The following is a 27,322-nucleotide window of genomic DNA, read 5'->3' as shown; positions in this document are numbered from 1 at the left end:
TATATTTCCCAATAGAAATACTATATGTAAACAATGGGCAAAAAACATAGCTTGCAGCCCTTCCCCGGGGGCAGGGAGGAGGGTCAAGGTATCCTCAAGAACATACTTATTAGACCTTTCGACTATGCTGAACGAAACGACTATGTCAAAACTTTGATCAGACGGCTTTGGGGAAAAAGGAGGCTTGAGGGATGGGGGCCTAGCTGCCCTCTAATATTTTTGGCTACTTAAAAAGAGCGCTGGATCTTTTGATTTTCGATGAAACGAGCCAACTTTCGATATTTTAGGATAACTGGTTCTACAGGGCCATCCCTGGGAAAAAACATACCCGTGATCTTGCTTCTGGCAAAAAAAATGCAAAATTCCACATTTTTTTTTATATGCCTAAGAACTTAAAACCTCTACAGTAGGGTGCTCTGATATGGTGAACCTGGTGGTGTGATTTTTAGTAAGATTACTTGATGTTTGTTGTGGGGGGGGGTTCCTTTTTTCAAAAATTAACCATCTTTTCCCAGGTCCATAGCTTTCTATGGGTAATATCAAAATTGATGAATTTTTTTATTCTGAATAAGCAACAAAATTTGATTATTTTAATGTATTTGTCATAGGCAGCGCAATAGCGAACATCCAATCATCCAATCAAAATTCTGAGATAGCCATTTTGTTCACCGAAGTTGATTTCCAGATAGAAAATATGTTTTTGTGGTGGACGCTCCCCCACTATTCTCAGGGCAAGGGTTTTAAGTTATGCCCTGGGGGCATATAAGAACTATATTGGCCCAATGTATTGTTTATTATTTTTGTCCTTTAGACCAGGGCACTTCGTATCGAAGAAGTTGTCGTAGAACTTCGAAAGGGGCTCATTCAATTGGAAATTGGAGTGGTTTGTGCCCCTTCTTAAAGTCGAAAGTGATTGGAAGGCAACTAGCACCCCTTCCACTATTTCCCGAAACACATCAAGCCATTTTGTTCAGCGTAGTATATTTCAAGATAGGAATTATGTTTTTGAGGAGAACACTCCCCCACAGCCCCCCGGGCAAGGGTTGTGAGTTATGCCCTAGGGGCATATAAGGTTTTTATAGAAAGCGCTGTCGTAGGAACTTCTAAAAAGGCTAGGGCATATAAGGTTTTTATAGAAAGCGATGTTGTAGAAACTTGAAAAGGGGCTCATTCAATTGGAAATTAAAAGGGCTAGTGCCCTTTTTATAGTCAAAAATGACTGAAGGGCAACTAGCCCCCCTCTCACATCCACCATTTTTCCAATTACATCCAATCAAAATTTTTAAATATCCATTTTGTTCAACGTAGTTGAAAGTTCTGGAAATTAAGTCTTTTAGGATGATAACCCCCTCAGAGCCCTTTGTGCAAGGGTTGTAAGTTATGCTCTGGGGGCATATTAGGTTTTATATAGAAAGTTGTTGTAGAAAGTTCAAAAAAGGCTCATTTGATTTGAAATTGAAATTGCCCTTTTTAATAGTCGAAAGTGAGTGGGCAGTAATAAACCCCCCTCTCAAGCCCACCATTTCCCCAAGAACATTCAATAAAATTTTATAGATAGCCATTTTGTTCAACGTAGTTGAAAGTTCTGGAAATTATGTATTTAAGGATGAAAAACCCTTCAGAGCCCCCAGGGCAAAGGTTGTAAGTTATGCGGGGCATATAAGGTTCTTATAGATATTGTTGTCGTAAAAACTTCAAAAGGGCCTCATTCAATTGAAAATTGAGAGGGCTAGTGCCTTTTTTTTGTTGAAAGTGATTGGAGGGCAACTAACCCCCCTCTCATGCCCACCATTTTCCCGAACATATCCAATCAATATTTTAAGATATCCATTTTGTTTAACGTAGTTGAAAGTTCTGGAAATTAGGTCTTAGAGGATGACAACCCGCCTAACAGCCCTTAGGGCTAGGGTTGTAATTTATGCCCTGGGGGGTATATAAGGTGTTTATAGAAAGCGTTGTCGTAGAAACTCAAAAAAAGCTCATTCGATTGGAAATCGGAAGGCCTAGTGCCCTTTTTAATAGTCGAAAATGATTGGAAGGCTTGACATTTTTATAGTAAAGATCGATATGGGTATAATGTATTATTTTATTTTTGTTGTTGTTGTTGTTTGGACCAGGGCACTTCGTATCGAGGGAGTTGTCGCAGGAACTTCGAAAAGGGCTCATTCAATTGAAAATAGAAGAGGCTGATGTTCTTTTTAATAGTCGAACGTGATTGGAGGGCAACTAGTCCCCCTCCCACGTCCACCCTCCCATTTGCCCATTATGTTTAAAAACTAAATGTTGCCTTAAGATTAAATCAAAATGCGCTGTGTTAATGCTAATTCCCAATAAGGCATCTCAGTAGTATCCCAAGAACGACTGAGGGTATTATGTTCAAACTTTTTGGGCTTCTTCTACTCTTAAAATTTAAGCAAATCAAAATAACGTAAGTGTATCCAAGCTATCAAAGAAAGTAAAGAGATTTTTTTTCGAATGGTATCAAGTTTTCCATTTCAGGTTATGTAGAGGAGATATGAAACAAAAATAAACACTACTATTTGTGTCCAGATATTTAAAATGGTGTATGTTGCTAAAAATTGCTGAAAATTTTTCTCCAGCACGCAAATAGCAGGCCAAACTATAAAGTCTTTAAAAAACTGAAAGGATTCATAGAATTATTCTATTTCCCTGAAAAGACTATGTAAATATAAAACGAATATAAACTAATTAAAAAAGTTTTTCCACAAAATAAGTTTTTCAAAGAAAAATAAAGAACTCCATTAAACCAAAAATGAGCAAAAATAAAATCAAATAATCTACCAAGTGTGAAACTACCATAAATCAGCATCGATAGATAAATGAAATCTAAAACGGACAGAAATAACAATAAATAACCGAGTCGAACTCAAAACGAGCAGAAATTAACATAAGTTGGGATCAAATCCCCCTATGCCTTCCCAAGGCCAGAACATAATTTGCACTTTGCTGAAAAAAATACAAATTAATGTGGATTGTCTGTTTAATAAACATATACTGATATTTAGTAATCAAAATGTTAATATTATTTGATAGATTAAAGTTATTAAGTAAAAACATTTATACTTTTTTCAGTAAAGTGCAAGTTATGTTCTGGCCTTGGGAAGGCAAAGGGGTTTTGAGCCCAACCTATGTTAATTTCTGCTCGTTTTGAGTTTGACTCGGTTATTTATTGTAATTTCTGATTTGTGGTAGTTTCACGCATGGTAGATTATTTGATTTTATTTTTGCTAATTTTTTGTTTAATGGAGTTCTTTACTTTTCTTTGAAAAACTTATTTTGTGGAAAAAGTTTTTTTAATTAATTGTTATCAAGAACCTGTTTCTTAGAGTTTCGGCTATTATTGAGCCGCATCACTCCTTACTTACAGTTCGTTACCACAAACTGTTTGATGATGATAAATTGAAATTACCTTGAATTAAATAAGAAAGATAAATTTTAATCGGTAGAACCATGAAAACAAGGGGGTCGGTTCAAATACATTTCTCCCTCCAATTTCCAAATATTGCAAATTACCAATAAAAGTGAAAGAAAATTCTTCAAAATAAACAGACTTAGTTTTTATTTCTGAAGTCTAAAACTCACCCCATCCTATATGAAACCCTGACTTTTCCCTCCTATTCTGTCTTTCTGAATTATACAAAACTGACTCTTCAAAGATTTTAACCCAGAGAATATTCTAATCAGGAGACATTCCACCAGGGAAAATCGTGATTATGGGGAAATATACATAACGGCGAGTCTAACCTTCAGATATTTTGTCTGTGAAGGTCGTACACACATATTTTGCATACTACAGATATTTTGTTTTACACCAAGGTCGTATCCAGGGGGGGGGGGTTACCCGATTTGAATCCCCCCCCCCCGAAATTTTTGACCGAGTCGAAAATAAGTCGAAAATTAGTAAAACCTAGGTAAAAATCAATAAAATTAGTCGAAAACTGAGTCAAAAATTAATACCCCCCCCCCCCCCCCCCGAAAAAAATCCTGGATCCGCCCTTGACTTACACCCGAAAATTTTCTTTCATCAGTGTTTTTTTTTGTTCTTATATTTCTTTAAGAAAGCATGAACCTAATTAGAATTGATGTCATTAGTAAGAAAAGGTAAATGGTGGTAACCATGTATAAGAAGTTGAATCAGTGTCTGATAATCTCAAATAGCGCAATTATGTCTCTAAATAACTCTACAGCAAAGCTAGGACCTTAACTCTATTTGGGAATCTACCCCAGAGACTATCGAAACGTCTATTTTCTTGATATAGTAATAAAACAAATTTTAATGCTAAGGTGTTGAGCTTAAAAATGTGTTATTACATTTTGAGACCACCAGTACAAAAGCAGAGGGAAACACTCGTGGCACAACAATCACTTAGGAATCACATCAGAAGTATCACTGGATATTTTTTTTTTGGGGGGGGGGGTAGGGGGCAATAAATTTTCCCTCCTTGCCAGACATTCTTACTAACTGATTTGGGTGATATTACTATTAAAGCTACCTCAAGTTTATTTGTTCTCTATTTTTTTTTCTTTTTTTTTTACCGACTGAGACCAATCTTTTCATATTGACTTTACGTCATTTTGTTCTATCAGCCTATTTACTTAATAATAAAAATTATACTTAGTAAAATAGTGGTGCTTTCATTGCGGTGCCGCCATTTTACTGACGCATTTTATTTTTTTTTTTTTTTTACCACCTAGCGGGGAAAACTGGGGGACCTCACTTCGGCCTTGTTTTCTTTACTGTCGAAAGAAATTTTAGCAGTTTCGGGAGAGGTTTCATGAGTAGTTTCATACATAAATGAGAGGTTTTCCAATAATGAACGTTAAGAACACTAATCAAAGGAAATAGCTTATTGGTTTAGTTCAAATAGTACCACTTAGTTAGAAAAATCTGGTGTGATATATTGCTACATTCGTAGAGACCGTTTCACAACAATTATTCTTCATAGAGCAATAAGATTGTCAAGGTGTGTAGCAGTACCAAGGAATAAAAATTAAACAATTGATTGGAAACAGACCTGTTACTGATTTGTGTGAATTTACCACATGTTGTTATAATCTAATAGCCAAAATCTAAGTTGGAAAGCATTGTCATTTTGAAAAGCGTTTATAATAATGAATTTCCTAAGTAAGGTTTCGAGTCGCTTTCGAAACTCTATTTATAAATACTTCAAATGTTTAATAAATTGAGAAAGGAAAGTAAAAAAAAAATGTTCATAGCAAGAAATTAAAATAAATAAAGCGCCTATTAAGCCACTTGTAAGAAAGAATATAACATTGAATATTTTCTCAAGGGGCTTGAAACTTCCCCCTATTTAATATCTATAATTCTTGCTATAATACGAATAAAAAAAGCTTTTTCTTTAGCTTTTACCCTCGTTTATTTTGTAGCAATATTCTGGTACTTGTTAATAATACGGAGCACACCCAAGAAGAGAAGTTAGGTTGATCCTAAGGAAATATAACCTTCATGTGACCTTTAGTTTATATAATAATATAATTTGGGATTTGTGTTTGCATATTAGTGGGGGGAGGGGGCTGATAAAGTATTTGGACAGCGCCCCTAACCTAACCAACACCCCACCCTCCTCCTAATGTGCAAATATGTATCCCAAATTATACACGTCCAGTGCACTCTATGTCCAATGCATGGTATCAGCCGTCACTTGTCTTTGTGGCAATGAAATCAGTTTTCTGATATCTAACCTTAACGCAATTCGGTACTTGTATGGAATCGGGTAAACACGCGATGAAATACCGCATCTAAATCTCAAATCTGCTATTGATAAACAGGTTTGTGAGATGTTGCTTACTCCGTAACAAAGATTTAAACTTTAGTTTTTTGGGTTTAAAGGGGAAAAAAAAGTTAGTTTAGGTTACGTATTTAATATATACTATGCTTTACCCTCCCCCCTCTAATGTGAAAATACATAACCAAAATTTGCTTCTAAACTATTATATTTTCATCCTAATTTGTCCTGTTTCATTAGTATTAACCAAACTTCACATTTCGCCTGTTTACCTGATTCCATACAAGTACCCGCAATTCTTGAATGTGTTCCGTATAATTAAAAAGTACCAATATTTTTTCCATAATTTTCAAACTTGAGCATGTCCCGCATTGAAAAGAATGTTACTCATTAACCGCTAATCATTGAAACATACTTATTTTCATCCCCTTAGTATCAATTCGTACAACTTCCGCACTTATGTTTGAACCCTCAATGATTTGAAGATTAGCTCCCCTCAAAAAACTTTACAGTTTCTAAATCCGTCTTTTCCTTTCCTCTTGAGACCAAACGTCTCATCTGCTCCGCATATAATTAATTTTAAGAACGATATAGAACAAGACACAACTGCCACACTGAGAGAACAAAGGGAAAGATCAACAAATCGGTCTTAGGTTCAAATTCTATTTCTTGACCTGTTTGTTTTTACAAGGCGCGAGGCTTAAGTGACATCAATTAGCACAAAGAAGATCTCTATGATAATTCTGACAGTCTGTAACAACAGAAAAAGTAAGTGGCTTATTGAGCGTTCAGCTGAGAGAAGAAAGGGTAATGTATGCTGAAAGGTAAATACCCTTTATTGCGTTACATTTGCAACTGCCCGCGAAACTTTGTTCCCACAGCTCGTGTAGCATTTTACTCTGTCTGAAGTTCCACACGATATGAATTATTTTCTGCTGTAAAAAAAATCTGATCAAATAATTTTCAAACTTTACGACATTTTCAACAAATTAAAGAAGTTTATTTTGCATTTTTAATTGCTTTTTTTGACAATTTGATCAATATTTTTTAAATTATGGTGATCGAATGTGCTCACATTCAAGAACGTATCCAATATTTAATTTTTTTTTTGGGGGGGGGGGACGGCTACAAAAACTTGAAAAACATCAAAAATTTGTTTATATTCATTTTTGTTACGTTTTTCGAGTCGGGCAAATATTTGGGGGAGGGGGGGTACAAACACCCTACCCCCTGGATATGACCTTGCTCACATTGCCTCTCTTATAAGGTGTATTCCCATAGAGGTAGTTTGTTTACACAGCTTGCGTAGGATTTTTTTCCATTTTGAATTTTCACAAACGGTGTATTTTTTCTTAAAAAGGGTATTTTGAAAGAATTGTCGTAATTTTTAAAATTAACGGAAGTTTCTTTAAAAAAAATGTAATTAGTGTGCTGTATCATTTCTAGGCGTAAGACATTATTTGACGTTATTTATTGTATTTTTAACACGGCTTCTAAATATTTCATTTATTTCATGCCGAGCCGGTTTATTCAAATTGACAAAATTATAAGCTTTATCTATTGTGATAAATTTATTCCAGGGACATTATTTCACAGATCGAAACTTATGGTTCATCAATCTTATGTCTATTGATGGCACTAAAAAGCTATTATTTATTTTAATAATCATTATATAAATCACTCTATGAGTGGTTCAACGAATCTTTGGAACGCTTAAGTCCCTTTTAAAAGGGCGTTAGTGACTTCGGTTCCAAGAAAATATTAAATAGGGTTATTCAGGTGTTCAAGGACCAAAATTTGTTTTCTTGAATACTTTGAAGGGATATTCTCATTTTGTAAATATTCTTATCAACCATGTAAAAATTAATTCCTAAGAAAAGACATCATCGAAGTTGTGAATTCATAATTCATGTTTTACAAATTAGCTTACTTCAAAAATAAAGCACTTGACAATATGCGTACTTTCTTTCAGAAGTGCATCCAGGATTTTTGTTCAGGGGGGGGGGGGGGTTACTAATTTTTTTTTAGGGAGGGGGGTACACAAAAAACCTCAAAAAACTCATACAAAATTTGTTTATTTCCATTTTTGTTACGTTTTTACGAGTCAAACAAACATTTCGGGGGGGGGGGTTCAAACCGGGTACCCCCTCCCCTGGATACAACCTTGCTTTCTTTTAACGCCTAGGTACACTAAACTTTTGCTTGGACAGCCCACAAATATCTTGTCAAAACTTGTACCACAGGCTCAGACCTTAGATTAATAGAAAATCTTACTCCATAATTTTTTTTTTTTATCAGTGCCCTCTCATAGTTTATGATACCAGACTCAAAGAAAAATTAACTTATTAATTAATTTTTATTTTTTTAAATTTATTAAAATTTATTTTTATAAAACCCTTAGGAGCTTTATGAACATCATAGATTATTTTACAAAATGAAGCTTCAACACAATGCAAAATTGAGAAACTGTCCAATTCATGAGAAATTATGGGTTAATGTACAAGCAGAATAACATTTATTGAAGGGGCGTCCTTATGGGATCTCTTGAATATTTTTCCACCTTTTCTCCCCAGGCAGGCTTCAAGTGCATACTTTTCTGGAATAGTTTCTTTTAAATCCTTTTGATAATATTTTGTAGGCTCCTGGCATCCCCCTCCCACCCCTATGGACTAATTCATGGGGGCAAACTAACATGAAAAATGTAATTTCATGAAAAACTAGGGTGGGTCAGGCATGTGTTAGCGTTCCAGTTTCATAACAATAATGGTTTCCACTGTTTATCACACTAGTGCGTCCAAGTGTTTCCGGCGCTGGCTTTAACCTTGCATCTGTTTTTATGTTCGTGCCACCGGTACCGATAAAAGGGATTAGTGCATAATCCCTTGGCTGATCCTTGAAAATCAGAGGAGTGCCATGCCCCACGGCTTCTCTCAAATCGGGTCGATTGAACCTAATCGAATTTGAAATAAAGAATGCTAGCTTTTGCAAGACAGTATAAAGCTGAAAAATATCTGTTATTTATACAGTAGACGTTCTTCACACTGAGAAAAGCCCTTGAAAACTAATTAATTCAACCAAATACGTCCAAAATGGTTCGTTTATCTCGTTTATTCTTATTTTGTGTTGATTTCATGTGTTAGTTTATTTTTTTCATTTGTTCTATTTTTCAATTAATGAAAAAAAAACTTTTTTCACAAAATGAGTTTTTCAAAAAAAAGTAAAGAACTCCATTTTACCAAAAATGAGCAAAAATAAAATCAAGTAATCTACCAAGCGTGAAACTACCACAAATCAGCATCGATAAATAACTGAAACCCAAAACGAACAGGAATTACAATAATTAACCGAATAAAACTCAAAACAAGCAGAAATTAACATAAGTTGGGCTCAAAACCCCTATGCCTTCCCAAGGCCAGAACATAATTTGCACTTTACTGAAAAAAATATAAATGTTTTTACTTTTATAACTTTAATAAATTAAATAATATTAACATTTTGATTACTAAATATCAGTATATGTATATTAAACTGACAATGCACATTCATTTGTATAAGTATAGATAATTATGTTCTTGCTTTGGGAAGGCATAGGGGTTTCGAGCCCTTTTCATGTTAATTTCTGCTCGTTTTGAGTTTGACTCGGTTGTTTATTGTAATTTCTGTTCGTTTTATTATTATTATTTATTTCTAACCCACACTGTACAGAGGCACAATACGTGGAGTATCACATAAAAATGCAAAGCAAATCAATATCAACCAGTTCCTGGTAACGAACTGTAAGTAAGGAGCGACCCGGCTCAATAGTAATCGAAACTCTAAAAACCGGAATATTGATACAAAATAGATACATAAAAAAGAATGGAATTTTTATGCTGATTTCAAATATATAAAATTAATGAAGTTTAGTCTTAGCCATCCAAACTTATGCGCCTGAGAAAATTTGCCTTACTTTCGAAAAAAAGGGGGAAACAACCCTTAAACGTCACAGAACTTTAATGAAAATCACACCATGAGATTCAGCGTATCCAAAAACCCTACTATAGAAGTTTCAAGCTCCTCTCTGCAAAAATGTGGAATTTTGTATTTTTTGCCAGAGGAAGGATCATGGGTACAAATAAACTTTAAAAACGCATCAAAAATTTGTTTATATACATTTTGTTATGTTTTTAGGAGTCGGACAAACTTTTCGGGAGGAGGGATCAAAACCCCCGACCCTTCTTCTGTATACAGTCTTGACGTGTAAGGGTGGATCAAAGAAGATGGAGAGAATTTTGGGAAGGGAAGACTTATCGGAAAGAATAATGAATTAAATTAAATTTTAAATACATTAAATTGTAATTTTAAATTAAAATTAAAAATTTAAATTAAAGTTTATTAAATTTTTAGATTTTTAATACATTATTAAATTTTTAATTTGTGATTAAATTTTTAATACATTATTAGTATAAATTTCAAATTTCTTAAACTGCACGGATGCATGGTGAGAGTTTATTTTTTTTTTGTTTATTTTCCCAGGGGCAATAGTTTCGATCCAGTAGTCCTAGAATATCGTGACAGGACTTAATCCCCCACAGTTCCTGGGGGAAGGGCTGCAAGTTATAAACTTTGCCCATTGTTTACATACAGTTTTGGTTATTGGGAAGTATACAGCCGTTTTCAGGAGGAAATTTTTTCTGGTGGGGCGGGGGACGCGGACATTCCTATGAAGGGGACGCCGGATTTCCCAGCATTATTTAAAAAAAGATCAGAAATTAAATAAAAAAAACAAGTTTTTTTCAAATGAAAGCAAGGAACAACATTAAAACTTAAAACGAACAGAAATGATTATGTATATGAGGGGGTTCGCCCCCTAGTCAATGCCTAGCTCTTTATGCTAAATTTTTTTAGTACTTTCAGAAGAGCTATCTATTCTAATTAACCGGCCTTTGTGATTCAGGGGTTTGTAAAAAAAATTCAAACTTTAGCGTAAAGAGCGAGGTATTGACTAGGGGGCGAACTCCCTAATATCAAACAGTTCGTGGTAACGAACTGTAAGTAAGGAGTGACCCGGCTCAATGGTAACCGAAACTCTAAAAAACGGCATTTTGATATCAACGGATATATAAAAAGAATCAGATTTTAATTTTAATTTCAAATATATAATTTTCATCAAGTTTAATCTTACCCATCAAAAGTTCACCGCCTGAGAAAATGTGCCTTATTTTCGAGAAAAGGGGGAAACACCCCTTAAAAGTTATAGAAATTTAATTAAAATCACACTATCCGATTCAGCGTATCAGAAAACCCTACTGTAGAGGTTTCACGCAACTATCTACAAAAATTTGGAATTTTGTATTTTTTGCCAGAAGAAAGATCACAGGTGCGTGTTTATTTGTTTGTTTTTTTTTTTTTTTTTCCCAGGGGTGATCGTATTGACCCAGTGATCCTAGAATATTGTAGGAGGGCTCATTGGAACGGAAATTAAAAGTTCTAGTGCCCTTTTAAGTGATAAAAAAAATAGAGGGCAACTAGGCCCCCTCCCACGCTCATTTTTTTCCCAAAGTCACCCGATCAAAATTTTGAGATAGCCATTTTGTTCAACATAGTCGAAAATCTAATATATATGTATTTTACGATGACTTAATCCCTCACAGTTCCCAGGGGAAGCGTTGCAAGTTATGAACTTTGCCCATTGCTTACATATTGTATTGGTTATTGGGAAATATACAGACATTTTCAGGAAGAATTTTTTTCTGGTGGGGGGGGGGGGCGGAAAGAGGGGGTTACTCGGGAGAATCTTTCCGTGGAGGATGTTTCTTTGGGGTAATGGACATTTCGAGGAAGGGGGGCCGGATTTCCCAGCATTATTTAAAACACGATCAGAAATTAAATTTAAAAAAACAAGTTTTTTCAACTGAAAGTAAGAAGCAACATTAGAACTTAAAACGAACAGAAATTATTACGTATATGAGGGGTTCTCCCCCAAGTCAATACCTCGCTCTTTACGCTATAGTTTTTTTTAGTGCTTTCAAAAGTGCTATCTATTCTAATTAACGGCCTGTGTGATTAAGGGTCATTTTTAAAGAATTGGAACAAAATTTGAACTTTAGCTTAAAGAGCAAGGTACTGACTAGGGGGCAAACCCCCAAATATACGTATTACAAATATATGAATATAGAAGTTCGTTACGTAAGTTAATTCGTAAGTTACGTATATTTATTACTAATAAAAACGTTCGTAAATAAAATTCAACAAGTTTCGAGAAAGCCATTTAACCAAATAAAAGTAAAATTAATATGCAAATTTCGTTTTAATTATACAAGCACGGTGAGCCAAAATCAAAACCTGCATTAATTGAAAAACTTTCACAAATTAAATAAAAAAAACGAGTTTTTAAAACTGAAAGTAAGGAGCGACATTAAAACTTAAAACGAACAGAAATTATTCCGTATATGGAAGGGGCTTTCGCCTCCTCAACGCCTCGCTCTTTACGCTAAAATTTGACTCTGTCTCAAAACTTTATTTTTTAAAACAATAAAAAACTTTAGCGTAAAGAGCGAGGCATTGGGGAGGGGAAAGCCCCTTCCATATACGGAATAATTTCTGTTCGTTTTAAGTTTTAATGTCGCTCCTTACTTTCAGTTTAAAAAACTTGTTTTTTTTATTTAATACGTAATAAAAACATACGAATATAGAAATTCATTGCGTATTTTAATTCGTAAGTTACGTCAAAACAAAATTTCGAGAAAGCCATTTAGCCAAAAAAAGTAAAATTAATATGCGAATTTCATTTTAATTATTCATGTACGGCGAGCCAAAATCAAAGCTGCATTAATTCAAAAACGTTCAGAAATTAAATAAAAAAACAAGTTTTTCTAACTAAAATTAAGGAGCGACATTACAATTTAAAACAAACAGAAATTATTCCGTATATGAAAGGGGATGTCCCCTCCTCAACGCCTCGCTCTTTACGCTAAAGTTAGACTATTTCTCACAACTGTATTTTTTAAAACAATAAAAAACTTTAGCGTAAAGAGCGAGGTATTGACTAGGGGGTCAACCCCCTCATATACTTAATCATTTCTGTTCGTTTTAAGTTTCAATGTTGCTCCTTGCTTTCAGTTGAAAAAAAACTTGTTTTTTTTCTATTTAATAGAAATCAAAGATTACCAGTTACAGAGTAATACATAAAATTTAAAAGAAACTAAAACAAAAGAGAAATAACGTGAAAGGAAGGGGGAAACGAAGAAGAGAAAAAAAACTCATAACTTGCAGAATCTGCAAAATTGGGTTTAATTTATTTATCGATGCTGATTTGTGGTAGGTTCACACTTGGTAGATTATTTTATTTTCTTTTTGCTGATTTTTGGACACAAATAGTAGTGTTTCATTTAGTTTCATACCTCCTCTAGTTGACCTGAAATAGAAAACTTGATACCATTCGGAAAAAAAATCTGTACTTTCTTTGACAGCTTGGATACACTTACGCTATTTTGATTTGGTTAAATTTTAAGAGCAGAAGTAGCCCAGACAGTTTAAACATAATACCCTCAGTCGTTCTTGGGATACTGCTGAGATGCCTTATTGGGGATTAGCATTAACACAGTGTAATTTGGCTTAATATTAAGGCATCATTTAGTTTTTAAACATAATGGGCAAATGGGACGGTGGGCAAGGGAGGGGGAACTTTTCGCCCTCCAATCATTTTTGACTATTAAAAAGGGCATTAGCCCTTTCTATTTTCAATCGAATAAGCCCTTTTCGAAGTTCCTAAGACAACTCCTGCGATACGAAATGCCCTGGTCTAAACAAAAAAAGAGAAAAAATAATAAAACATTGTACCCACATCAATCTTTACTATAAAAATGTCAAGCCTTCCAATCACTTTCGACTATTAAAAAGGGCGCCAGCCCTTACAATTTCCATTCGAATGAACCTTTTTCGAGTTTCTACGACAACGCTTTCTATAAACACCTTATATGTCCCAAGGGCATAAATTACAACCCTTGCCCTGAGGGCAGTGAGGGGGTTGTCATCCTAAAATACCTAGTTTCCAGATCTTCGAACTACGTTAAACTAAACGACTATCTCAAAATTTTGATTGGATGTGTTTGGGGAAATGATGGGCGTGAGAGGTGCGTTAGTTGCTCTCCAATCATTTTCAACTATTAAAAAAGGCACTAGTCTTTCAATTTCCAGTCGAATGAACCCTTTTGAAGTTTCTACGACAACGATTTCAATAAAAACCTTATATGTCCCCAGGGTATAACTTACAACCCTTGCCCTGAAAGCTGGGGGGGTTGTCATCCTCAAAGACCTAGTTTCCAGAATTTTTAACTACTTTAAACAAAATTGCTAGTCTCAAAATTTTGATTGGATGTGTTTGGGGAAATGGTGGGCATGAGAAGGGCTTAGTTGACCTCCAATCACTTACGAATATTAAAAAAGGGACTAGCCCTTTCAATTTCCAATCAAATGAACCCTTTTGAAGTTTCTACGACAGCGCTTTCTATAAACACCTTGTATGCCCCAGGGCATAGCTTACAACCCTTGCCCTGAAGGCTGTGACGGGGCTGTCATCCTCAAAGACATAATTTCCAAACCTTTCAACTACGTCGATTAAAATGGCTATCTCAAAATTTTTATTGGATGTGTTTGAGGAAGAGCTGGGCGTGAGAGGGGGGTTAGTTGCCCTCAAATCACTTTCGACTATTAGAAAGGACACTAGCCCTTTGAATTTCCAATCGAACGCGCCAAGACCATATCCAGGGGGGGGGGGGCTACCCGGTTTGAACCCCCCCCCCCAAAAAAAATTTTGACCGAGTCGAAAATAAGTCGACAATTAGTAAAACCTAGGTAAAAATCAGTAAAATTAGTCGAAAACTGTGTCAAAAATTATTAACCCCCCCCCCCCCGAAAAAGTCAAAAATTAGTAACCCCCCCTCCCGAAAAAAAAATTCTGGATCCGCTCCTGGAATGCGCCCTTTTTCAAGTTTCTACGACAAAGCTTTCAATAAAAACCTTATATGCCTCCAGGGAAGCTTACAACCCTTACCCTGAGGGCTGTGGGAGGAGTGTCATCCTCTTAGATATAATTTCCAGGCCTTTCAACTGCTTTGAACAAAATCGCTATCTCTAATTTTGATTGGATGTGTTTGGATAAATGGTGGGCGTGGAAGGGGCATTAGCCCTTTCTATTTTCAATCGAATGAGCCCTTTTCGAAGTTCCTAAGACAACTCCTTCGATACGAAGTGCCCTGGTCTAAAAAAAAAGAATACAATAATAATACATTGTACCCACATCGATCTTTACTATAAAAATGTCAAGCCTTCCAATCACTTTTGACTATTAAAAAGGCCACTAGCCATTTCAATTTCCAATCATATGAGCCCTTTTGAAGTTTCTACGACAACAATTTCTGTAAAAAAACCTTGTATGCCCCCTGGGCATAACTGACAACCCTTGCCCTGAGGGCTGTGGGGGGGCTTGTCATGCTCAAAGACCTAATTTCCAGAACTTTCAACTACGTTGAACAGAATGGGTATTTTAGAATTTCGATTGGATGTTTTTGGGGAAAAGATGGGCGTGAAAGGGGTGTTAGTTGCCTTCCAATCACTTTCTACTATTAAAAAGGGCACAAGCCACTCCAATTTCCAATCGGATGAGCCCTTTTCGAAGTTTTTACGCAATTCTTTCGATACGAAGGTCCCAGGTCTAGGACCAAGAAACCAAAAAAAAAAAAAAAAAATACATTGTTCCTACATCTTTCCGTAAAAATCTTTCTGTAGAAAGAGGATTACGGCAAAATACTGCACATACGTCACTGTAAGACAGCAAAACCATTTCGTTTGATCAAAGACTCAGGACCCGATGGATGACCAAATCGTAGAGAATGATTCGTAGAGATCGTAGAGAACTGTTTGAATGATCTGTCATGAATGGATCTACAGCCACATTCAAACTGATCTTACTAATGTCAACTGAAGCAATTTTTGAAGTCAATTTCAAGTATTCATATTTTTCTAATTTTGGGCTTATACGTCAAAAGTTATCTATACGTCTAAAGTTCAAGCGTTTTTTGTTTTTTTTATTGTCGGCTACTGGGTCATGAGGAAGCACAAACTAGCTACTTAATTAACGGGACTGTTTTGTCATGGTGCGGCATATACAACCGAAATATCCAGTTGTTTCTTTTGAATCTTTGCTATCTTTAAACTTAATTTCTCCATTTGTTCAGTGTTAGATTTTGTTGAGTTAGGCTAGGGATAGTTTAATATGTATGGCTTTTATTGCCCTGTGTTTTTTGTGGCCATTGTAGGCTACAAGGGCCACAGAGAAAGGGCTACAAGTTGTAGCCCTTTCTCTTCTTTTTATAACTTTCTTTTTTCAAGACTCACCTTTTCAAACAGTTCGTGGTAACGAAATGTAAGTAAGGAGCGATGCAGCTCAATAGAAACCGAAACTCTAAGAAACAAAGTTTTGATAACAATATATACATCAGAAGAATCAAATTTTAATGCTATTAAAAATATAGAAAACTTGTCAAGTTTAATATTACCCATCAAATGTTACAAGCTTGAGAAAATTTAACTAATTTTTGCGAAAAAAAGGGGGGGGGCACCATAAAAACCTCAAGTGATCTTAATGAAAATCATACCATCAGATTCAGCATATCAGAGAGCTCTACTGTAGATGTTTCAAGCTCCTATATACGCAAATGTGGAATTTACATATTTTTTTTTGCCAGAAGAAATGTCACAGATGCTCGTTAACTTTTTTCCCCCAGGGGTGATCATATAGGACCATTGATCTTCGGTCGTTAGAGGACTGATCTGATCGGAAATCAAAAGTTCTAGTGCCCTTTTTAGGTGACCAAAAATATTGGAGGGCAGCTAGCCCCCCTCCCACGTCCCTTTTTCTCCAAAGTCACCCGATCAAAATTCTGAGATAGCCATTTTGTTCCGTATAGCTATGTCTTTGAGGATGGGTTGACCCCCAGAGTCCCCGCGGGATGGGCTGCAGCCTATGAACTTTGCCCATTGTTAACATTTAATATTGGTTATTTGTAAGTATACAGATATATTTCTGGGGGGGGGAGCTTTTACAGTGATGGAAGTTACGCGGCAGGATCATTACGAGGAGGAATTTTTAATCGGGAAGGGAATCTTTCATGGAGGGAAAGACAGATTTCCTGGCATTTTAAAAAGAAATGACCAGGAATTAAAAAAAAAATTTTTTTCAACTGATATTAAGGAGCTACATCAAAACTTAAAACAAACAGAAATTATTACGTATATGAGGGGAATACCCCATCCTCAATACCTCGCTCTTTACGCTAGAGTTTTTTTTCGAACTCTTAAAACACTTTTTATTCTAATTAAACGGCCCTTGTGTTTTAGAAATCATTCTTAAATAATTGGAACAAAAGTCAAACTTTAGCGTAAAGAGCGAGGTATTGAGGTGGGGCAATCCTCTTATATACGTAATAATTTCTATTCATTTTAATGTTTTTCATTACTTTCAGTTGAAAAACTTGTTTTTCTTATTTAATTATTCAAACAGAGCACGCCTAGTGAAGGCACTACTATTTATTAATATTGATGAAATTAGAAAACAATTTCTTACTTTCTGAAACAGAGAATTTAACATAAGCAAAAGTATTAAAATAGATAGGCATTATGACTTTATTTTCACAAAATGTCAATCCGTCATTCTCAGTTATGCGTCAGTAATTAAAGAGAACTCTGTCTCGTGGACATTAATGATTTCCTTTAAACGGTCGACTAATCATGCTGTTCTGCGATTTCCACGCTGATTCCTTAACGACTTGTGCCCAAACGAGCATCATTCATCTTCATGGGCAGCACTAGTATGCGTCACCCAGCAATTTACTTCGTGTTCTTCATTTTCAAGCTTCTGACATGCAATAAAATACTTTTTTTAACCAGATATACTTTTTCTCATTATAATATTCTCAATTCCACTTAGGAAGCCTCTGCTAGACTGGTTGTTTAACAAACAAAGGATATGATTTATTAATCTTTTTGACTAGGCCGCAGAATAACGACTTTTTATTGTTAAAAGAAATGTCTATATAGAACTCCTTAATGCGAAATGTCGCTGAGGTGAAGATTTGTAGCTTGATACCTTGAAATTTCAAAGATTATCACGGTAGTCAAATGAATTAGTTTTTTTGGACCCGCAATTTTTCCTCTGTCAAACTTGAGCAGAGAACATCTTATTTGATATCTCTACCTGATATCTGGGCCACTATACTTCTAAACAGTATTTCTTGATTTGGAAGCTTTAACTGAACATTCCCTTATAGGCAAAAACAAAGACAGAGCCGAAGTTCCTCTATTAGTCAAAATTGAGCGCGGCAACTGAAAAATATCAAAAGCAGGTAAACAAGCAAACTTTTCATATCTTTGTCTCTTAATATAGTTGCTAGTTTACACGCTTATAGGAAGAGTGGGTTTGGGATGAGGGAGCAAAGCGACCAAGAGGCTACAGCGTCTACTCGCACGGCAACGCTCCCGTAGCAACAAGTAGAGAAAGATTAGTTTTAGCGATGGGCCGTTACCTTCAGAAATCACAGAAACCAGGTTCCGTGGGCAAAGCTTGACTGAAATGCGCCGAGCGTTACGGGGACTGTGCTACGCAGAGCAAAGCTGTGCGGCACACCTAGCTCTGAGAGATGTACAACAGGTTGCGGAAAGTATTAACCCCTCTGATTTAGATGGATTTGTTGTGGTGTTTTTATTCTGTGGAAATGCTCTTCCATTACTAAGGTGTTTATAAATAAATTAATTAATATCTCAAGTTTTACTTAATGGAAGCAGGGACTATTTATATCAAATTGACTGGACACAAAATTATAAAACCAAAAAAGTTGTAAATTTTAGTTTTGCTTCTAGTGTAAATGTAGCTGATTGAACTTTATATACGGCAAAAGTACGTATTTCTTCAAAACTACTGGCCTCAGTTTTTAACTGGGTGGAGCAACCTGATCTCGATGATACCCCCTCTAAGTACGCTCATTAGGCTTGATTTTGATTGGCAGCAAATGCTCGTACCCCAACAGGTAAGCAAGCGTATTGTCTAGAAGCACCCTTGTATTTGTATATTTTGCAGGGCAGACTGTTCAAAAGTTCCACATGTGCTTCAAATTTTTACCCAGTAGCCTATACAAATTAGTTTAGTGTTAATTGGCTTTAATTCTCTGTACCCACTGAGTGTTTGACTATCATAAACGTCTAAAGTACTAAAATACGTTCAAATTTGTAAATTTATTGCTTTTCCATTAAATTTTATTGGAACATTTGTCATAATTATTAATCTAGAGTTTCACAACGGAAACCTTACACAATTCCTTCTAGGCAGGGGGAGGGGGGTAAATTCTTAGGATGGACCTACAGTACAAATTAGGGCCAGAAAGTTATTTCAAATTCTTACCGCCACTCCTTTCCAACTTGTAAGGATTAAAAGATTTTTCAGAAATATGTCCAGAGAGGGCGAGAGAGAGGAAGAGAGAGTGAGAGACAGAGAGAAAAAAAAGAATAATTTGCATGCCTAAATTTTAGAGGTTAGATTTGTAATCTGGTTTCACAACCAGATTACAAATCTTATATTGGTCCGCCTTGTCTCAAATCGATGGTGTTATATCCGGCTTCTGATGTTGAAGTAGCCAGGATTGTAGTAGCTTGATGGGTTCTTTGTCGTCTGGCCCTGACTGTTTTCCAGCTATGGCAGGTAAGTTACTTCTTCCTATAATTCTTTCTCCTTTCACAAAGCTTATGAATCTTTCTTTTGAAAATTGGATTTCCCCCAGTTCTCTTAATCGAGCGAGAGTAATTGTTTTATATAAAGGTGAACCAAGAAATGATCCAGCCAATTATCGTCCTATATCTTTGCTGTCTGTTTTTAGCAAAATTTTTGAAAAGGCCATGCTTTCCCGTCTACTTGCTTTTCTAGAGGCTAAAAGATTTTTTCATGATTTTCAATTTGGCTTCCGAGCTAAAAATTCAACGGAGCACGCGTGTGTAGCTCTTTTAAATTTTCTCCACGCCGCGCTTGACTCTGGTTTGATTCCTGCAGCTGTATTCCTAGATGTCCGTAAGGCTTTTGACTCTTTAACTCATGAGATTCTGCTGTATAAGCTATCACACAATGTTGTAAGAGGACAGGCTCATACTTGGTTTGATTCCTATTTGTCAGGTAGAACTATCTCCGTAGATTCCATTTCCCACTTTTGTCTGAAGTTGAGTATGGTGTTCCTCAAGGTTCTGTTCTGGGACCGTTTTTGTTTTTAATTTATGTTAATGACCTTATAGTTGCGGTTATGAATCAAAAACCTAGAGTTTGCTGTCGCCTATGTCATCCTGGATCTTTCAATGCTAAAAAAAATCCATCGCGGATGTGGACACTCTCGTTGCTTTCGCTGATGACAGTACCATCGGTACTGTAGTAGGAACTGAGTCTGAGATGCTTCCCAAATTAGTTGACCTTTTTGAGAGAGTCGTTCTTTGGTTTGATGCAAATTGCCTTGCCCTAAATGTTGCTAAGTAGTTTTTTAATTTTTACCCGTATTTCTCTGGCGTGCCCTGAGTTATCTAAAACCAGCTTTCAAGGGGCTCTCTCAGTAGACCTAAGGAACGATATGTCCGATTTCTCGGTATTCTTCTCGATGAAAACTTTTCATTCAAGCATCATATTGGACTAATTAATATGAAGATCTCAAGGAGTCTTGGAATTTTGAGGAAGCTAAAACACATTTTTCCTGGATCAGTTTTAAAAATTCTGTTCCATTGCTTAGTTCAGTCCTACGTCTCTTATTGCCCTACAATATGGATGTCAACTTTCTCTTCTTTTTTGAAACCACTTTCTAAGTTATATAATAAGGCAAGAAGGCTTATACAGGAAACAAATTGTTCTACAACTAACCCAACTAACCTATTACTTGATTTGCAGTCTCTCTACACTCTTTCGTGCGCGTCTTTCACTTTTCATCAAATTCATGGTGATGTTCCCACAGCCCTTCAAACTACTCCTTCTTTCGTCACTGATAGGTCTTCGCATCATCTTCGCAATTCAAGGAATATTAATATTTTATTTACTCCATCGGTGAGATCTGACTCTAATCCGTTAACTGCTTGTCATATTGTTTGGAATGGCCTACCTGAGTCAGCTCAAGAATGTCACTCGTTTGGTACTTTCAAAAGAATTCTAAGATTTTTTTTTAAAGTCTTGATTTTTCATGTTTAAATATATTTTTTAAATTTTATTTTTATTATCTGGGGGGGGTGGCACGAGCCTGGGTTGGAAACATTTGTTGTAAGGGGTTTTGAGTTTGTATAATATTTTTTTTTGTGGTTTGGTTTCAAATATATATTTGGAATTTGGTTTATTTTATTGGATTGTCCTTTTTTTGGGGGGGGGGCTCATAAAATCGCTTTTTGTTTGGGCCTTTTAATTATTGTTTTTTTCTCTTCTTTTTTTTGTTTTGTGTGTGTGTGTGTGTGTTGAGTCTTTGAAAGGTTGAAATGCAATGCATTACATTGAAAATACTTGTATTTGTTTCTTTTTTGTGTTTCCCCTGTTTTTTTCCTGGCCATAGAGCCTTACGGGGGAGTTTATATTGAAGTGTATTTTGTTGTGTTTATTAATTGAAGAAATTGATTGATTGAAATGAAATCATGGAGATCAACTTGTTAAAGCTTACTGTCTAAGAGATGCAGTTTCTATTTGATATTTAACTTTTTCTTTTGCAAGTTGTGGCTGAATAAGGTATTATTTAAATTAACCAGTCTTTTTAAGCTATACAATTAGAGAGGGGATGGAGACGTAAGCTTGAAAATACCTTCCCGAAATCTAATTAGAGACTTAGCTCCATTCCCGACAATTTTATATACGCAACAGGAAAGATCCTTGATTTAGAGGAACAACCTTTCGGCTCTTATGAGATTAAGATTAACATTAACGATTTTTGAAATTTAGAAAATTTCAAAAAATCCAAAAATTAGTACTAGGCAGTATTGAATAGAACTTTTAATGTATACTATATTATAGACTTTGATGAAAGGGTAAATCTTACAATAATAAAAAAAAAACAATGGATAGAATATTTTACACAATAAAAACACAAAACTTTTTAAACAAATAAAGAACATACTTTATCAAATGCAGAAATTCTATCTGAAAAACTAATATCAAGGAAAATATAACAGCCCTCGAAAGCCAGTCAGATATAGAAAAAAAGTTGACAACAATTCAGCACCCATTTTTGACAGCTTTATATTGTCAATGTGGAACAGGTCATGGCCTATACGCAATATGGGTAAGGTCATCTGTGACTAGATTTCAGAAATATACTGTTTCTTGAGCTTTCAGAAATAATCACAAAGAATTAAATACAAATTACTTATAGAATTTAGTTTTGTTAGCCATCATAATGTTGAATTTCAAAAATAGGTAGCCGGATTTTACCTTCAGCCTTTTGTAGTTGATTTGACTATAAAAGGAAATAATGGGCAAGGGGGAGGGGCACTTTGACGTTGTACACTGCTTCAAAATTTTATAATTTTACAAATTTGCCCGAAATTTGTATTCGTCCTCCGTGTAATTCGTGTATATTTAATTTGTCAAACTTGTTCTCCTCCCTCCTATGCTTTTCTAAAATAGTTTCTTGTGTAGGTGATTGCCTCTCCCACGAATCCTCTCCTATGATCCTCTGGTCCTCTGGTCCTCTCTATGATCCTCTCCTATGAATTTTGAAAAACTAAATGAAAACGAGTACGGGTTATTTATGATACGTTGGGCATACAAAGACACTTTCAATAGTTAAACTTTTCATGCCCGTTGAATTAAAATTAACCATTCCTCCTGAATTAAACTCCCCCCCTGAAATTCGTGTCTGGGTTGTCGTTCAACTTTTTATATCTCAATTAATTTAAGGAGTTTTATATAATCAGTGACATTTATTTTACTTTTCGAAACAAAAAATTCGTTAGGTCTGTTTTAAGTTTTTGCTTTTTCTCCATTGTTTATACATTATTGGTACTTGTATGATATACCTCCTGCAGCTCAAGAAGTGGAGTTAGAATTAATCATAATAAAATATACCAAGTATGATAAAAATATAATACTTTGGAAACAAATTTGAGCTATATATTTGCACATTAGGAGTGGGGGAGGGACAAAGTGCAGCGGGTCTGTATACGAAATGTTTAGCTACAATTATTCTGATATTATGAAGTGAGAATTGTTTTCTGACTTCACACTGTCCAAATCCAAATACTTTACCCCCAACCCCCCTAGTGAGCAAATATATAGCACAAATTATATATTTTCCATCTATTCTGTCAATTCTCTTTGTCTTTTCTCACGCTAAGATGAAAGAAACTAGTGAAAGAAACCGGTTTTAGAGTGCGTCAATGCATGAACAACTTGAGCTGCAGGGGTATACCATACAAGTACCACATCATGATCCATATAACGTCTATTATTCTAGTAAATAAAAATATTTGCATAATTTCTGAACTAAACTTGGATATTAATCAAGAAACATATTTTGCTATATAACCAACCAGGGGTGTCAATATAAGAGATTTCAGGGAAGGAGGGAATAAAATGTATTTTCTAAAATTTGGGGGAAAGGGCAGTTCCGTTTTTTTTTGTCAATTTGTCCAAAAAATACCCTAAAAAGTTTTTTTTCAATGAAAATATCCAAATGAAGACACTCTTCAAAATCTAGGTTGGGGGTAATTGCAACCCTCTATCATATGCCACCCCCTATGTTCTATTTACTCTGCCCTCTCTAAACAAAAATATACACTTGACTATTTTAGACAATTTTATCTGTCTAACCGATTTTCTTTAAAATACCCGGGGTACTTTAATATTTTTGTCTCAATACAAGCTAATTTATTTCATATTTAAAATCACTAATTATATAAATTGTAAGCGTTTGGAAACCTAAATACTTTGAAAGTTTTTATTTCGCTATATTAGCGTTTCAATATTTTCTAAGTGAGACCGCTCATGTAATTCAATTATTTAATCTATTTTTGGTATTTATGTATTATCCAGAAAACACGCGAGAAGTGAAGTTTGATTAATGCTAATTACATAAAACAAAATAGGATGAAAATATAATAGTTTAGAAACACATTTGGGCTATATATTTGCACATTGGGGGGGAGGGGTGCTGGGAGTTAAATATGCTACTTGACTAGTTTTCGCGATCCAATTCTCGCGTGTTTTCTGGATAATACGCAAGTACCCTATTTTTTATGTTTGAGAAATCAAGAAATGAGTGGGTATATTTGGCAAAAATGAGAAGATATGGGTCACCACTTGGTCAAAGTATGGACAATATGGCAAGGCCGTATACAGGGGGGGGGGGTTACCTGGTTTGAACCCCCCCCCCAGAAATTTTTGACCGAGTCCAAAATTAGTAAAACCTAGGTAAAAATCAGTAAAATTAGTCGAAAACTGAGTCAAAATTAGTAACCCCCCCCCGAAAAAAGTCAAAAATTAGTAACCACCCCCCCCCCCCCGAAAAAAAATCCTGGATCCGCCCTTGCAATATGGGTCAACCTAGGTTGCAAAAGAGTCTACTTTTGTTCAATGTGCAGGGGTAAGGGGGAAAACTTTTTCTAATTTCTTGGGGAATGTAGTGAATTAGTGGAATTGAGGGGAAAATATCGGGAAAGTCTTATAAATAAACTAATTTGAATAGAATAATAAGCAAGAAGGATTTTGTGGGAGTTCTAAAGCTCGGGAAAATCCTTGGACTAGGACTGCGCCATAAAGCTCTATTTCTGTTGGTTGATCATTGGTTGTATTTACGATTTTCATGTTAAATGGTGCTGGTTGTTTTTTTGTTCTTTGTTTTTTTAACGGCCATTACCAGATTTTTCTTATGAATAAATGAATACTATGATTATAGAAATACAAAATGTTTTGGCTTAAGCCAATCAGGCTAAATTTCAGCAAGATATGATAAAATTCTACTTTAGCTACTTTTGGCTATCTTGGAAAGAGGTTAGGTTAGGAAAATTAAACTTTCAGGGATGGGTCTACAGGCTAAAATATGTCCCTGGAAGTTATTTTGAAGTACCTAGCTCCACTCTTTCTCCCTCTAGAGGGCCCTGACCTTTGATAACCTTTAAAAATCTGTGTGTTATAAAAATGAAATCTTGCAAAATAGATATTCTGCTTAAATAAAGTACAACAAAATTATTTTCGGCTTCACAACTTTGCCCAATTGTCATTTAAAAAGTTTTAAAGACATACAAATACATTTCCTAAATTTTGAGAGAAAAAAAAACATTGATGCGGCTTAAAATTCTACTCAAATAACAGGAATTGCATTTTCAGAAATAAAGCCAAAGAAAAAGAAACTGATAACTGAAAATTAAGGTATAATTTTGTTTTGTGAAAATTTCAATAGATATAGACCTGTCATGTAGGCAAATTTCAGGACCCTCTAGAAGGAGAAGGACTGAAGGACTCTAGAGGGAGAAGGACTTCAAAATACCTTCCCGGGACATACTTTAGCTTGTAGACCTAACCCTAAAAGTTTCATTTTCCTAACTTAACACATTTCCAAGATAGCCAAAAGTAGCTAAAGTAGAATTTTACCCAAGATATAATTAATTGTTCATTCAACTGAAAATAAAATTTTATTTCAGCGTAAATTTTATTCCAGTGTGAATAAAACTATTTACCTAAATTATCAGCTACAATTTCTTCTGTGTATATTAAAATAACAAAAACTGTCAATAAAAGTTCCAGTCGATCCATTCTAAAAAGTTCTATACAATGCTACTGATATCACACTCAATTATTGAACACCTTCTCTTTTCAAGTCACATAAAAACAAAGGAGCTCTAATGCACGTTTCTCCTGGAACTTTTTTTCCCGAGGGGAAAATAAATGCAAACCTGCAACATCCTATGTTGGACGAAAACTGTCAAACCGTTTAAAAACAGAAAGTGCTTGCGAGCCGTGTTCAGGCTAAGAAATCCAGGAAATATCAAACAAGACAACGGCTTCGCTTTAAGGAATCTCGGGAATCATTCATTCTACATTCATTCTACCAAATTATACATATTATAGCAACCTGCCAAATTAGAACAATAGTGGTAGAACTGGCACGTTGATTTCCAGCATACAAACAAGCATTATTTACATTTGCTTATGGTAATTTTGCGCTGATTGTGTTAAGATTTTTTCAAAGTTTGCATAGAATCCACTTCTCTTCGAAATATTAGCTTTGGGATCCAGGCTGCAATTAAGGCTGCGATAATCCCTCTCCTCCCTTAAAATAACTTCTCTTCCTGGCCTGAAGATTGAAAACCATGTTTCTTTCATTTTTATTGGCATTCTAATACCCATTAACAGAATTGAAATACCTTAATATGCATTGTAAAAGTACCTCGTCATGGGATACGTCTTTAGAAAATTGCCAGGTGGGATCCCTGGTCCTTAGCAAAGTTGTCCATGGTATTCTAAACCCATATCCAGTTTTTTTTTAAGTTTATTATTTTGGAAAATCTTTCGAGACTTACAAATAGAGAAACAAAATAATTAGGAGCATTAATACCCTTTATGGACTTTAAATTGAGCTGTATGTCCATTGGAGGGTTCTTAAAGTCCCCATTTTGTAATCTTATATACAGTCAGTGTCAAAGAGACGTAAAAAGGTACAACTACAGCTCTTCAATAAGCAAAAAGCACCGATTGTGATTTTTCACCCTGAACATTAAGAAACTGACTAGTTTAATGTATACTTTATTACTGAGAGGGTGAAGGATGGCGGGTCTACTTCCTTCCATAGATTGGAAGCTCATAATTGATAGAAATATGCTTACCTAAATTATCAGCCAACACCTTCTCTGGCCAAATTAAAGCGGAAAAAACTACAATTAGTATTCGCAATCGATCCATACTATCGCTGATTCACACAATTCATTGATTGAAACACTCGGCTAATATATAGGTACGAAATACTCTTTATTTTGAAATCACAAAAACACTTAAAAACACAGATCTCCAGGAATTGTTTTTTCCCGAGAGGCAAATAAATGCAGACCTACAACATGCTATATCAGATGGAGACTGAGGATCTGTTTAAAAACGGAAAGTGTTCGCCAGCCGTGTTCAGGCTAAGAAACCCAAGAACAATAAGAAACAAGACAATATCTTGATCCCTAAGAATCTTAGGAATGGCTCATAATCCAGGACAAAATATAACAAAAAGAGTCTGACAAGAAATCTAGTTTTCCAGAATATATTCAACTGTGGAAATAAAATTTAACTTGATATTAAGTATTTACACAGTTCAGATTTTACGAATTGCTTTCTACATTTTTTGTCTTTTTACAGGCTCTGTGATTCATTCATTTAATACGTGCGATGCTTATATTTGTATACAAAAACGTACAAAAATGAGCTAAATCCTGACTCGAAGTAAAAATTAGCTAGATCTAAGATTCAGACTTCGGAGAAAAACCTTTTGAAGTATATTAGTTTTATTGACTAAAGTGATGAGGATTGACTGACGCCTCAA

General features: G+C 35.2%; 1 protein-coding gene across 2 annotated transcripts in view; it reads right to left on the bottom strand.

The window, feature by feature from the left end:
• LOC148955988 (protein eva-1 homolog C-like) overlaps positions 1-26,846 on the bottom strand; it is a 163,073-nt gene extending 136,227 nt beyond the window's left edge. Inside the window, exon 1 of one of the 2 annotated variants that reach the window (XM_089088568.1) lies at positions 26,625-26,846. In XM_089088568.1, coding sequence (XP_088944694.1) covers positions 26,625-26,700 — 76 coding nt within the window. In that variant the 5' untranslated portion in view covers positions 26,701-26,846. Of the gene's footprint in view, positions 1-25,478; positions 25,672-26,624 lie in introns of those variants that run through there. The other variant, XM_089088614.1, reaches the window with a different exon arrangement.
• Between the last annotated feature and the right edge of the window lie 476 nt (positions 26,847-27,322).

Source organism: Artemia sp. Qi Xiang Cuo, chromosome 1, assembly GCF_049724085.1.
Source record: "Artemia sp. Qi Xiang Cuo chromosome 1, ASM4972408v1, whole genome shotgun sequence".
Taxonomy (NCBI): domain Eukaryota; kingdom Metazoa; phylum Arthropoda; class Branchiopoda; order Anostraca; family Artemiidae; genus Artemia; species Artemia sp. Qi Xiang Cuo.
This window is presented reverse-complemented; position numbering and strand designations above follow the sequence as displayed.